Source organism: Amblyomma americanum, chromosome 2 (genome assembly GCF_052857255.1).
Source record: "Amblyomma americanum isolate KBUSLIRL-KWMA chromosome 2, ASM5285725v1, whole genome shotgun sequence".
Taxonomy (NCBI): Eukaryota; Metazoa; Arthropoda; class Arachnida; order Ixodida; family Ixodidae; genus Amblyomma; species Amblyomma americanum.
In genome coordinates this window covers 10,850,512-10,864,969 of record NC_135498.1, presented here as the reverse complement: position 1 = coordinate 10,864,969, position 14,458 = coordinate 10,850,512, and the positions used below count along the sequence as shown (strand labels likewise).

General features: G+C 52.5%; 1 protein-coding gene across 1 annotated transcript in view; it reads right to left on the bottom strand.

The window, feature by feature from the left end:
• The window catches only part of LOC144120556 (uncharacterized), a 199,478-nt gene that overhangs the window by 3,422 nt on the left and 181,598 nt on the right, over window positions 1-14,458 (bottom strand). Inside the window, exons 11-14 of the mRNA XM_077653090.1 lie at window positions 6,228-14,446; window positions 3,292-4,760; window positions 1,806-2,465; window positions 249-1,226 (exon numbers count right to left, since the gene is read on the bottom strand). Coding sequence (XP_077509216.1) covers window positions 249-1,226; window positions 1,806-2,465; window positions 3,292-4,760; window positions 6,228-14,446 — 11,326 coding nt within the window. The remainder of the gene's footprint in view (window positions 1-248; window positions 1,227-1,805; window positions 2,466-3,291; window positions 4,761-6,227; window positions 14,447-14,458) is intronic.

The following is a 14,458-nucleotide window of genomic DNA, read 5'->3' as shown; positions in this document are numbered from 1 at the left end:
GCCTGAATAACACACTGAAAGCAGTACATTGTTCCTGTGATGACGATGATGATGATGATCACTAATAGCTTTCACAGTTTGCCAAATTATGACACACTGTGTTAATGACAGTGCATGTTTTTAACTGTGGATGACAGTGCTAAGCACAAGAGGAAAGTAGACTGCAATGAAGCAGTGAGGCAAGCAGCACGAAGACAAATGGCAAGGATCCAATTGAACAGTGTGCTTGCAGGCTGCTGTGCGCTCACCTGCAGTAAGAAGGTGTCTCCTTGAGGGGGCACCTGGCTGGCATGCGGTGGCGTCTGCGGCTGGGACCGGGGTGCAGCAGGTGGAGGTGCCAAGGCATGTGCTGGGGGAGGGCCGTGGTGTAGGGGAGCCTCGAGGCCCGTCTGGCGTCGCTCGAACGGAACCCCCTTCTTGGCCACCTCGGCTTCCTTCTTGAGGGCTAGTGCACCTCCTGGCGAGTGCAGGAAGGGGGGCGAGCCCCCCAGACCCCCTGTCGGCTCATGGAAGGCCTGGTGGGCTGCGGGGGGCTTGGGGGGCTCATCGGACGGACCCTTGTCAGGCCCAAGGTGGCCGGCCCCCCGGAGGCCGTAGGGGCTGGCCACCGCAGGAGAGTCTGTCACTCGCTCCTGGGGCGACGAAGCGACCCGAGGACTTGTCTGGCGCAACGGCGGGAACGGTGGCCGTAGGAGCTCCTTGCTGGGCACGGCATCTTTGGGTGCTCCCTCGCCCGCGGTCGGCTCTGCTTCACCCCCTTTCAAAGGGGCCTGTGGCCGGCCCTCCTTGGCACCCTCGCGGGGCTCTGGGGGCGCTCGGAATCCTCCAGGGGGATATGCAAAGCGCAGCCCCTGAGCTTCGGGTGGTAGTCCGTAGTGTGGGTGGGCTGCGGCGTACAGCATCTGCTGGTGGTGCATGTAGGCGGAGAGCTCTGATGGATGCATGCTCAGGTGGCCAGGCACCAGCAGTGGCTGACCAGGTGACGGTCTCAGGTGCAGCAGTTCTTGAGGGGGTGTGCCTGAAGGGTTGGGGCCGCCGACATGCAGGCCTGCCCCTGGGCGCCCCAGAGGCCCGCCTCCCATGTACTGCGAGGCAGCCACAGCCAGCTGGTAGTTTTTGTGGTGCTGCTGTATCAGGTGTGGATTCTGCAGCAGCTCGGCTATGACTCCCCCGCCTGGAGGTGCCACTCCAGCAGAATTGCCGGTGGCTGTGTGCGAGCTTCCCGGCTGTAATCGGGGCAAGAAAACAGGCATGCTCTGTACATGCAAGTCATTATGCTACACTCATCTGTCCTTAATGCCTGGATGAGGAATGTTGGCCTTTTGAATCCACATGAGCCAAGCGACCCACCTTCCCGCTTAGCAATGTGCGCATTTATGGAGCTACGTACCTAACAGCATATTATGTTGTCAGCATCAATATGAAGGTGACCACTTTCATGCCAATTGACCAAAGCCAATAAATTTTTTTCGGTGTAAGAATCCCTCCTGCTCCAAAAAAAGTGGCGGTGAATGATACAGCGATCAAGGAGCCACCTATTTTCATAAGTTTTGTTCGGTTGAGTATGTTAGCCTTAAAGTGTCCACTTCACATTGATTCCAACTGTAATCCACATCAAATGAACTTCATGCTGCCCTTCCAACAGTACTATGTAGGGGCATTGTGGTGAGCCCTTGCAAATTAAAGACTTCGAGATAAATGCAACCAGGCCTCTCAGTATACACCACTTTGATTGAACACAAGACAATCAGCTTTAGAGACTCATCTACCAAGTGACAATCAAGCCGCGCTCAAGCAGTACTGACCATGCCGGAGGGCTCATAGCCTCCAAAGGGTGGCTGCAGGAAGCCACCAGTCTGCTTTGTTCCATGCTGAAGGCCTGGTACGGACCCCTTGGAGCCAACTGGAGCCCTCTGCTCGTGGATCTTGGTGGGTGCTTGGGTCATGATAGCAGGCCCCTGCGGCTGCGGTGGCCCCTGTCCTCTGCTGGATACGACCCCTTCCACCAGGGACAACTGCCGTGGAACCGGAGCAGGAGGTGTGCGAGATGACGGGCCTCCACGTCCCACCATGCTCTGTGCCGGCATGGCAAAGCCCTCGGCCTTGATGTGGCTGGTGGCAACCACGTGTGGCTGTTGTGACGGTGGCTGCAGGTGCGGCGCCACTGACACAGGCACCCCTTTGATCTCAGTCGGGTGGTGTGCAGGGTGTAAGCCTGGTCCTTGCTGCGGCTGGTGTTGCTGTGGCTGGTGTTGCTGCTGCTGTGGCGTTGGCGCCTGATGGTGGTGCTGTGGCACCTGGTGCTGTGATGGCACTTGGTGGTGCTGTTGCTGGAGCAGCTGCTGGTGGGAAGGTGGCACATGCAACTGCGTTAGCTGCTGTGGATGCGGTGGATGCGGCTGCTGCGACTGGGTGTGTTGCTGTGGGTGGTGCTGTGGTTGTGCTGGCAGCTGTGGTGGAGGTCCCTGAAAAACAAAAGACAATTAGCAAATAGAAACATGTGCTTTGTTAAGGTTTATATGAACTGTTAATGTTAATGTGAACTGTTCATGTGTTAAACTGCAACTTGGTCTCTGTAGGTGCTTCTCTATGTTGACAGAGTGCAGTAAATCATGTTTTGTGGCTGTAGCGCTACCATGTCACTTAACTGGCCATGCTAAATGATTATGCACCAAAACCATTATAGAACACTATTAGACACTGTTAGGCCTTCCACGTATGCTTTATAGCTTTTACTAGTTTATAAAAACACAGAAGTAAGAAAACCCTTGTCAACTCCATGCGTGCCCTCTGTGCAGTGTAATAGCTGTTGTCATTATGATCATGCTGAACTGAGTATGATGGCTTAAGCTCCAAACTATGATGTTTGGCTGAGCTAATGCTTCCATGCTAAACTAAGCCAATGAATTTCATTGCAAAAAATACAAGCTGAAACTAACTCCCCAATGTTTTCACAGTGATGACACAGATGATGTCACCAGCTACTTCAACAATATGCACCTCGCTAAAGGTGCTCGTCTCTCGAAATGCATTCAATAAGCATGATGAAACTGCCTGATGTTTTTGTACTGACCTTTCTAGATGTGAATGGGTGACACAAGAAATACTCTTGAGCGTCGCTTTAAAGTCAGAAATAGCAAAATGTGAAACATGCTGGCAGTATGGTTTTGATCTAAACACTAGTGAACAGCACAGCACCCAAGCTTAGCCCCACAGCACTCAGTGATGCAAAAGTGATTACGTGACAAATGCTGCCAAGATCATCATCAGGGAACAGCGACATGTGCTTACCTCCATCTTGGGCTGGCTGCAAAGCACTTGTGCTGGGCTTGGGCCTCCAACCATCGTGTGTGCAGGCCCTGGCATTTTGGTAGTGGGCTCCTGCTGTGGCAGTGACGGTGTTCGCACCACTGAGGGGTGCACGCCCCTGGCTAAATGCTGCTGTCCAGCTAGGCTGGTGAATGAAGGCGGGTACTGGGGTCCGATGGGGGGACGGCCCCCCACCCAGACACCCAACGGTGGCTGCCCCACAGGTGGCAGTGCAAGCCCCTTGGCACCAGAAAAGTGCGCTGGCATGGTGCTCGTGGATACTGTCGTACTTATTGGCACACTGCAAGGGACGTGCTGCTCTGGAAGCTTAATGGCTGCCACTGCAGGGCCAATGGGCACTTCAGATGACTTGTTGACAATTGCCTCTGTCCGCAAGTGGGCTGGAGTCACCTTGTGCACCTCGGGAGGCATAGTTGTGATGACTGCTTGTGCAGCAGGCCTGCCGTGGATCACAGGACCCTGTAGGACACCATGGCTCTTTGCAGCACCAGCATGTGCCAGGACTGGTGGCCGCTGAAGCAGTTCCAGAGGAGGTTTGGGCTCCATTTTTTCAGCTTTTGTTTCCACAGCAGCACTAGTCGGAGGTGGAATGGTCCAGGATGGCGTGCTCACCTCTGCCAATGGACCAGCAGATGCAGTCTTGCTTTCTTTTACGTCTGCAGGTGCCTGCTGGCTTGTCTTCACAATTCTGGATGGAACCTCACCCTCAGTTCCTGCCGAGGGTTCCCCATTCTTATTTACGGGTGTCAGAAACCCTGTAACGGGGTCAATAAGCTCTGTTGGACTCAGCCGCGAATCATTGTCTTCAGTTTCGCAAGGGGTTGCAGTGGCTTTTGTCTTCTGTTCGTCCTTGACGTCCACCAGTTCTGGTTTCACTGCTGGTGTGGCAAATGAAGCTTGCATAATTGTTGTTAAAGGTGCTGCCTGCTGCTGAGGTGGCTGCTGCTGCAGGGACAGGTCTTCTTTAGAAAGCTCCGTCTCGTGGTGAGGTTCCTCTTTGACTCCCGTGTCTTTTGACATTTCTGCCTTAGCTGAAGATCGTGTAAATCTGAATGATCGCAAGGACATCTTACATTCTGGTTTGCTGGCTTGCTCTACATCAGACACTGAGCTCTGTACTTCTGGAGTTGGTGCTGGCATTGCTGCTGGTGCAGCTGGTGCAGCTGGTGCTATTGGTGTCACTGGTGGAATGACGGCGGCAGCAGGAGTTGTTGCCTTGCTATCTTCAATAGCATCCTTGACCTTGCTATCTGCAATGACAAGTGCTGGGGGCTCATTTTTAGCCTTCGGTGCCTCGGTGGCACTTTCCGGCTCAGCTTTAGATGCTGGCTCTTCATTACGCCGGCTTGACCTGGTTCTTCGAGCAGCCCGAGTCATAGGTCCTTCTGAGTGCAAGTCAGAGCCTTCTTCTTCAGGAGCCTTGAAGTGTCCTGTGGGGTCAAAAGCAGAATTAGTATTAACCTCTCCCTGATACATACTAATAAGAGGGAGATAGATAATGGGCGGACTGAACGGCAACGAGGCATCGAAAAAAGAAATGTCCCCTTCCTATGCCTCCCCAGACAAGGCAGGCCTGGCTTACCATAAAAACCAGCATATACAATAATACGCACCCGCATTAATATGAAGTGTAGTTTGGTGATAGCAAAAACTGAAAAAAAAAAAATCATCTGTGTATAATGTGAGTAAGGGAAGGCAGTAAGTTCGAAGACGTTCCAGAAGCAGTGGAAGCCAAACACTCTCCAATTATTTGTGTACGCTGGCATGCCAGATATGAAGCGTGCAGCGCGTGCGGCAGGTACAGAGGCGTGCGCTCATGCCCAATCACGTCCTGTGCCGTGAGCGAGCGCAGACCGCGGTTCTACCATACGCTGGCACGCATGCTTCGGAAGTGTCCATAGTCGGAGCTTTAGTGACTATTGTTGTCGGGTGTGCCGTCTTCCACGAGGTCCTTGTCAGAGGTACCTTTCCATATAAACACATCTTCGGTTCCATCAAGAACATTCGATATCCTATATTTCTAGAAATAACAACCGACGAGCTCCTCGGGAATGCTGGCCCAAGCGGCTGGAGAGGCCCGTGTCCGGCAGTAGCAACTGCACACTCTCCCTACCTCATCCAGACCATGCAGCAGTGCTTGACGCAGCAGTGCAAGCGCTGCTTTCACGGTCCACATACCATGCGAGGTGCGATCGTTCTGGGCGTCACAAGGTCAGGTCAGCGTAATGAAAATTGAAACTACTGACCTACTCCACCACTAGATACGTGCCTCCTCTCGCTGGACACATAATGGTGATCTCGCTCGATAATAACGAAACCGGAACTTCTGATTTTATTTGCATAATATACGAGGTGGAAATTTGACATGCTAAAATCTGGGAAAAAAAAAAAAAAGACTCTTATTGTACATGGGTTTATTTCAGACCAGTTGCCTTTGGTAACCATAGCATAAGAAATTCTTGACGTTAATTGCTGCATCAAAATAAATTTTCTCTCTCTATCCAGATATCTTTTTAGAACAGTGCGAGAAAGGACAGGGTGGGAGTTGACTACCAACTGATTTTACCGCATGAGGAAGGCACAATTTTCAGTATGAACCAAGGCACCCAAACTAGGATTTTGATCGCACTATCTGTCTAGGTCCTTGATCAGAGGCAGTGCATACTACATCTTAGAAAAGAGGCACTCACAGCATTTTAATGTTAGAAAAAAAAAGAAAAAACTTGAGCTTGACTAATGGTCCACTTTAATTGCAGGCTTCTTTATCCACTAACAGAAAAGTGGCCCATGGGAGAGCAGTACTGCATGTGCATTAAGCTAAGCATACAGTACTTCAAAACGTTGCTGTGAGGCTAAAATGATCTTGGCCAGCACTGAGAGAGGATATTTGCACTCACCTTTTACCACATCTTCAATGGTCTCATCAATAGTGGTTTTGTTGGCCTGTGACATTAGCCGAGCAGACTTCCTGGTCTTGATCTGATGCGCATCAGATGGTTCCTGCTTGGTGGGTGGCGCCTTCTCTTGCCGAGTGTCGTCCCCAGCGACTGCTTCTGATGTCTTGACCACTTCAGCTGTACTGGACGAGCTGCCATCATGGCTGTCCTTCTGGTGCAGGCGGATGGTGATGGAGATCTTTCCATGCTGGCTAAGCTCCGTAACGTATTCCTTGGCCGTAGGCTCCTTGTCTTCGTGGTGGAAAGCCTTGTGCTTGCTCTCATCATGCCGCTTCTCATGCTGCGACTCGTGAGCTTTGACTTCGTGTGCCTTGACCTCGTATACCTTGACCTCACTGGTCTTGGCGTCGCTTGCTTTGGCATCATGGGCCTTGGTGTCATAAGTCTTGACAGTCTCAACTGCCTTGCTGTCATGGACCTTGCTATCATGGCTCTTGACGTCATGCATTCTACTGGCATCATGAGATCTCAGCTCATGAGTCTTGATCTCGTGTGGTCTGGCATCGTGAGCATTGGTTTCCTGAAGCTTGCCTTCAAAAGCTGGGCCCTCAGTCGGCCTTGGCTCGTGCACTTTGCATTCATCGTGGGTGTGGTCAGCAGTCTTCGGGGCGGGCTCTACATGCCTCTCGAGGTGCTTCTCTGGCGCCACTTGCCAATCAGTGCCCCCAAACTGGGTCTCATCTTCATCTTCTGAATCCTTAAACTCATACACGTCGTATGCGCTGGCGGTGCTGCCCTTGGACATTTTATGCTCATGGGCTGCTGCACCTTGTCGCGTGCAAATGAACAGCGGTCGCTGCTCTTTCTGCCTCTCCACGTCTTTGAAGTCATGCTCTTCACCTTTGGATTCAGACAACTTGTCAAGAACAGGGGAAATGCGGCCTGAATGATGGTCTCCAGAGCTCTTTTTCTTTCGCCCTCTCCTCTTTTTTGGTTCCTCCTTATAAGGGTCCATGCAGAAGTCGCCGAGCTTCTCTTCGGGCAAGGTGTTGTCTGGCCCGTGGCCGGATAGACCAGAACCTTGAACAGCAGATGAATCACTGCTCTCCTTAGATGTGCTGCTATCAAATGAGAGCCTAAGCCGTTCTTCATCATGACGCTGTGCATCGCCTCCAATAAGTAATGGATCGGGCTCTGAATTTGGAACTTCACTCCGCACTTCCTGGGTGAGGAATGCAGGCGTGTCCTCGGTCTCCGACAGTGTGTTTTCGATGTTATCTGACCTTAGACAGCGCCGCACTTTGTCAGCAGATGTGGCACGGCCCCTCTTCGCAGGAACTTTTGGTACATCAGCAACTTCCAGGCGAGGTACAGAGGCCCTCCTCGATTTTGTCTTGCGTCCCTTGCGGCTCCCTGTCTTGCGCCTGATGCCTTCGGTTCCCAGTGGAGTGAGTTCTGTTGAGTGTGCGGGGGCTTCCTCTGCAGACAGCGTGTTGTCCTGCTGTTCCCCAGAGGAGTCACCTTCCTGGTGTACAGCCTCATCTTGTTCCCTTTCCTGCGCTTCACCAGTCCCAACTGGAGAGCTGAGAGTTTCAATGATGTCGAGAATTGGAGTGCGGTGAGACATGTCATCGAACATCTCCTGATCTTTACTGCTATCATTCTCGGTGGGAACATCAGCCTGGTGCATACTGTCCTGCCTCAGGTTGACTGTAGCATCCACATGACTCTCTTCAGCTGCTTCCATGCCTTCAGGCTCTTCTTTAGACTGAACGGTGACATCAGGTGCAGGGGCAGCCGTACTGTTATAGAGTTGCTCTTGTTTGGTTTTTACATCCTCCTGAACTGGCATGCTTGGTTCATCATCTGAACTTCCAGCCGGCGTCTCTGTGATGTGCCCCACCTTGTCCTCTGCACACTCCTCCGCAGAAGGAAGAGCACTGCTGTCTGTGGCCAACAGTATTGGTTCTTCCTTGACTGGCTGGTATGGATCAGTTGGAAGGGACACCATCTGCTGTTCATACCTCTTTTCACCAACAAATTGATGTTCTTCGTCAGTATCAGACAGGAGCCGCTGGCTGGCATTCTCTGTTCTTGAACTTCGGCGTCGCTTCCGCTTGAGCCTCTGCTTTTCGGGCTTGACTGTTGCAGCCCCAGCCATGTCAGACTCTTCAGTGGATGTTGTGTGCCCTTCTGGCTGCAGTGCTGGCCTTGTGAGGTCTGGGAGCTCTTTAGGAGGTACTGTGCTTGGTTCAGGTTCTTTGGCATCCATTAGCAATGGAGGCTCTGATGCTGCCTCCTTTACTGGCTCTTCCTCTGCAGTTATACAAGCAGATGGCTCTTCAGGGAGGCTTTCTGCACTTTTTTCTAAAAGCTCCTCAGGCTGTTCATGCTGCTGCTGCTGTTGCTGCTGTTGCTGCTGCAAGGACTGAAGAGCATCTGTGAACTCAATGGCACCACCAGATTCTCTGCTTTCCTCTTGGGTGAGGTCTGGCATAGATGTATCTATCTGCAGAGAATTCGAGCTCTCGTCTGGAAGCATGAAGCTCATAGACTCCTCGTGCTGCTGTTCATGATGCTGCACCATTGGGTCGAGGTAGTCTGGCTCCTTGGGAAGCTCTGGGGCAGAGATACCATCGTTGCCCATTTCTTGGAGCAAAGCATAAACTGCTAAGTCGTCCTCCATCTTACGTGGGCTGTCAAGCTCATAGGTGTTCTGTTCTTTGTCATCAATTTTGAACTGCTCTGGAACATCATGGGCAAGGTAGTGTGGCGATGCTGAATGGCGGCTTGGTAACTCCTCTGTGGCCACCAGGCTGGAGTAGCTACTGTCCTTTGCTGAAGACACATCCAGTGCATCTGTTAGTGCCTTGGCCTCCTTCTGGGGAGCAACGTCATCATAGACCTTCTCATCCTTCATATGCCACGAATCGCGCCCCGTCGAAAACAGCTCCTCTTCAAGTCGCTTGGTTTCCTTAGCAGCTTCTTCTTCAAAGTGCCTTTCCACTTGCAGCGGCTTCTCTTCCCTCCTTGACAAGCTGTCTCCATCACCAAATGTGCTGGTCTCTTCCGACTGAGCCAGCAGCTCCTCCTCCAGACGCCTTGCCTCCTCTGCTATGTCCTCGTCCAAACGGATGTCCTCAGTCAGCTTGCTGTCTTCATCTAGTGCAGCTGGAAATGCTGGTGCAGGTTCCTCGGGTGCCTCCCGGACTGGAGAACTCTGTATGACAACCTCCTCTTTGTGCTTTCGTTTTTTCTCCTTGGACTGTTTCTTTTTCTTTCTGTGTTCTTTGCTCTTTGCTTCCTCCTGCCTTGAGGACTCCTTGTTGTTGTTGTCCTCATCTTCACTAAGGTGCCTAGTGGACGGAACATCGCACGTAACGTCATCATAGGAAACCCTATCTATGCTGTAGCTGCTTTCTTTCTTCTCTGCAGTTGGGAACTCTTGGCTCACTGCACCACAAGGTTCAACAGCCTCAGTCAGCGCATCGACAATCTTGTCAAGCTCTGAATCACCTCTCCGCTTTGCACTTGTGGTGTCTTCTGCATCCTGCTTGATATCCTTCACAGGGGAGAATTCCCGGACTACATTATGTTTACTCTCCCACGGTGTCTCAGCATGACGTTCCTTGTGCTTTTCTGCCGGCTTTGACGATGGTTCAAAATCATAGTCTGACAGCTCAGACTTCATTTCCACATCTGAAAAAATGCTTGGTTGCAAGATAGGTGGTGAATTCAGCGCCTGTTTTGGCGAACCGATGTACTTGGATGATACTGACGATTCATCAAGAATCTCTCCAACGTCCCAATGTGTATCGGAACGCTTCTGAGACGGAGCAGCCAAGGATGTTGAACTGGTCTTCTCTGTCGATTTTTTCTCTTTTAACTTGGAAGACTTCTTGGATTTTTTCCGCTTTTTACTGGAGTGCCTTTGTCGAGACAGATCTGTGTCCTCTTCTAGTTTGGACTCATCAGTGTCTTTACTTGGCCGCTTGCTCTTGCTGCTGCAGCTGCTGCTATGGCCGAACGTTTCTTTGGGGTGTGATGTGTCCAACTTCGCCTCTTCTGGCGGTCTTGATGATTTTTGCTTGGCTGGCTTGCTCTCGTCTATCTTTGGATGGCACTCTTCATCTGAGCCGTCAGCATCAGATTTAAGAACATTAGTCCTGCGCATGGACTTTTTCTTCAGCTCTTTTCTTTTTAATGATCTGCTAATGTCAGCGTCCGAACTCTCTATGTCGGATTTTCCATGCCGAGACTTTGTAGACTTTTCAGAAGAGTGTCGTTGCTTTCGCTTTTGTTTTCGAGATGCTGCCATCATATGAGATGGCTCATCAGAATCTGATGTTTCAACGTCAGAGATGTCAACCTTCCGTTCTTTGCATTTGTTAAAGGCTTCCTTGAATGATTCCACCTCGGAGTCTGAGCAGAAGTCACTGCTGTCGTCATCTTTGTTGTGCAAAAGCCGCATCGCAAACGACTGTTCGTTTTCGTCAGATGAGCTCTCGATGACCAGCTTGCGCTTCTTCGTGAGTTGCTTAGACTTGTGGGATGAGACCCTAGACTTCGTCTCAGAGTCAGAAGAGTGGTGACTAGAAAGATCCGAATCCCGATCAGAGTCCATGTCTGCAGACTTCCCCTTCTTGGCGCGACTCTGCTTGAGCCGGCTGAACTTTTGCCGCATGGTCTCCATGTTTGCCTGGTCTTTCAACGTTTGGTTCTGGCTTGAACGGGCCTTCACCTTGTCATACATGGAAAAGTAGACGGGCTCATCATCCAGGAAGCAGAAGTCCGACGCTTGAGGGGCTGATGCAGAACCGCTGTCGCTTTTGCTCTTTGATTTGGATTTAGAGTCTCTCGACTGCTCACTTGTCGATGAAGTGCGCTTCTCCGACCTAGATTTTTCCTTTTCAGACCTTTCAGATGTATGCTCTTTCCTCTGCTTAGAGCTGCTGCTGCTGCTGCTGCTGCCAGCAGCGTGAGATCCAGATGACCCGTGCTTCGAATCTTGGCCTTTTTCTTTACTAGACTCCTTTTCCTTTGGCCTGTCCCGTGATTTTTCCCTACCATCTCTGGACTTGGATGACTTCTTATCTTCCTTGCATTTAGAGCTCTCGCGCTTGGACTCGGATGACTGCTTCGTATCCTGCTTGTCACCAGACTCATTTTTTGACGAGGAGGATGAGTGGGATTTCTCACTCCGCTCCGATTTGTCCTTGAAAGATGATGACGATGAAGATGATGATTTCTCTAGCCTTTTTTCAGATTTCTTTGAATGAGACGAACTTGATTTGCTTGATGTGTGGCCCTTGTCAAAGCTGTCCCTGTCGCGAGATGAATGTGACAACTTGGGTCGCTTTGCTTCTGGCTCTGTGGACCGCCTCTCATCTTCGCTCCTGTTCCAAGCAGGTTCTGGTGGAGCTTCAAGGTAGACATCACTGGATCGCGATGATTTTGCTGAATCAGATTCATTACTGTCCACAGAAGACACCCTTTGCTTGACTGCTGCTAACGGAAGAGGTGCAGGCAGGTCTGTCGAGTCATGTGAGTGGGAATCTCTCCTCTCCTTATGCGACACCGAGTTGCAAGAGGAATTGGATGAAGGTTGATGTTCCTTTCTGGATTCCTTCTTCGTGACCTCTTTGTGCCCTTCCTTTTTCACAGTAACTTCATTCGTGATTGTGGGCTCCAGCTTGACAGTACACGTCTCTCGGCTTCGGCTGTCCTTCCTGGTAGGAAGGTTCTCAGTCCCAGGCTCCTTTTTCACGGTGACCAACGGTAACAGTGCAGCAGGAGTTCGGGGTGGACTCTGGAAAGGCTCCTGTTTGACCACAACTGGCGGCGAGGAGTCTCGCCTAAGCATTGACGAAGCCCTCGGGGAGACCTCTTTCTTCACCACAACTGCAGCGGGAGGTGACAAGGGTGTGGGATTTCGAGGTGGGCTCTGGAATGGCTCCTGCTTCACCACCACACATGGGGGCGAGGAGTCGCGCCGAAGTATCGACGGTGGAACAGTCCTTGGGGAAACGTCACTGTAAGGGAGCGACGTTGCAGCCATTAATGGTATGTGCTTTGAATGCGACTCGGGTGCTGCCAGAGCAGGCGAAGCTGCAAGGGTCTGGCCCGTGGTGCACTGAGAAGGGCAATTAGGAACTGTATGGCTAGGGGACGCTCCGGGAGCCGCACTGTTAGCATGCGTAAAGCTTGGACTAGAGGCACCCTGGGGCAAAGCAGTTGAAGTGGCAGGAGTGCAAGAAGAAAAGCCCAGGGAGGGAAGTGACAATGGAGTGGAAAACTCCTTAGCGGCTGCCTTGGTACGAAATAATGGCTTGGCACTGCTTGAAGACAGATCAAGCTTGACATCCTTCGGCTCGTACTTCTCATTGATATGCTCCAGCCGCTTGGAGTCCTGGTCTAGGATGGTGGTCTTGGCCAATAAGGTCTTCATAATTTCCGATGGCTCAGAGCGAAACTCAGGAGTCAGAGCTGGATACCGTGGCCTCTTCTTGATGTTGTACTTGTTGTAGTCGATGGTGACTGGCACTGGTGTCTCGGTCACCGTGCCGCCTGCCAACGAAGGGCCAGTGAACGTTCGGGTGGGTCCCGTGAGGGCATTGTACCTCTCATCGAGTGCACGTATCTGCTCATCAAAGGACGGACGGTTAGGGGAAGGCAGAGAGCCCTCAGAGTCGGAGGAAGTCTCGGGTAGCTTGGACTCCGAGGGGCCCTTCAACCCCTTAGGGGATGGACTTGGGGACAGAGCCTCGGGCACGGCCTCTGGTATGACCTCTGCTGGCTTCTCCTCCACAGGCTTCTCAGGGCGTGCCAAGGCTTCTGGGAACACAGGTCCGTTCTTGGTGTTCAAGGCACTCAGGGGTGAACAGCTGCCACGGGGGCTCTGCGAGTTGGCCATCGGGGAAGCGGCCACACAAGGGGACGTCTTAGGCGAGCGCAAGGCAGCTGCAAACTTGGGCAGGGGCAAAGACAGTGGGCTGGGCTCCCGAAAAGGCCGCGTCCGTGCTGGCTGCTGCGGGTTGTCGCTGGACGAGGACACCTCGTCAATGCCTTCCTCGCCATGCTTGCTGGCCAAATGCATCAACAGGGACGCATCCTGTGAGCCCATGTCACTGTCCGTGGAAGATACCAGGCTGGGGTCGCACAGTTTTGACCGGTCACCCCCTGCGCAAGAGTCAAGCTTGTCCGAATGCACTTTCTTTGCACGAAGGTAACTGCTCACTGTGGAGGACACCTTGTTGTGGTCGAGCTGTCGCCGTGGATCCATCTGTTTCCTCGCGCTCGGCACCAGCTCACCCACCCTGACACCGGGCACTTCAACAGAAAACTTTGTCTCAAAGCTGCCCCCCGTTCGACAGTTTGTGGGCAACCTTTTGGACACTACACTGGGAATGTCTTTGGCCTGTCGCGAGCGACTGGCCACCGCACAGGTGTCAGTTGGCAGCCCTTTGCCCTTCTTCCTGGCAGCGCCCTCCGTGCCTGGCGAGCATTCACCGTCACTCGAGCTCAGGATGTCTTGCACCTGCTTGGGGAGGTATTTGCTGTCGGATCGTGCTACCACGTCGTCGTCCCCCTCCGCACAGTCTGTGTCGCTGCGGCTGTCCTCCGGGCGAGAGCCACTCGAGCTCTCCTTGAGCCCCAGTAGGCGCCGCTTGCGCTCCAACTGCGATGGGGAATCACATGTGGAGTTGACGTCCTCGTCCCTCCTCACACGGCTGCTGCTGCAGCTGCTGCTCCGAATTCGCTCAGAGTCCTGAAACGCCTCCAGCTTGCTGCACACAGAAGCCAGGGGCAAGTCCTTGCATTCAGACTTGGATGTCCCATCCAAGGAGCGCCGCCGTATGTCCCGCATGTCGACAAGCAGGTCGTCCGCGTCCAGTGTCACATCTCGAACCACTGGGCTCCGCGAAGATGACCGGCCAGGGCTGAGCCGGTGCCGCTGAGAAGGCCGCTCCTTGGATGATCCCTTCTTAGAGCCCTTGACTGATGGCGGAGGGGACCGGCTGTGATGCCGGGACTGCGGCGGCGACTGGCTGTGGTGGCTCTCTTGATCGCTCGTCGAGTTTCGATGCTTTTTGATACTGCTGCTGGTCTTGCGAGGAGCCCAGTCAACACTGCCCAGTACTCCATCCATGTGCTTGAGTCGCTCCGCACGCTCGTCATACGGGACAATGTCATCTAAGCCGTCTTCCTTTTCAGGAAACCTGGTAGAGAAA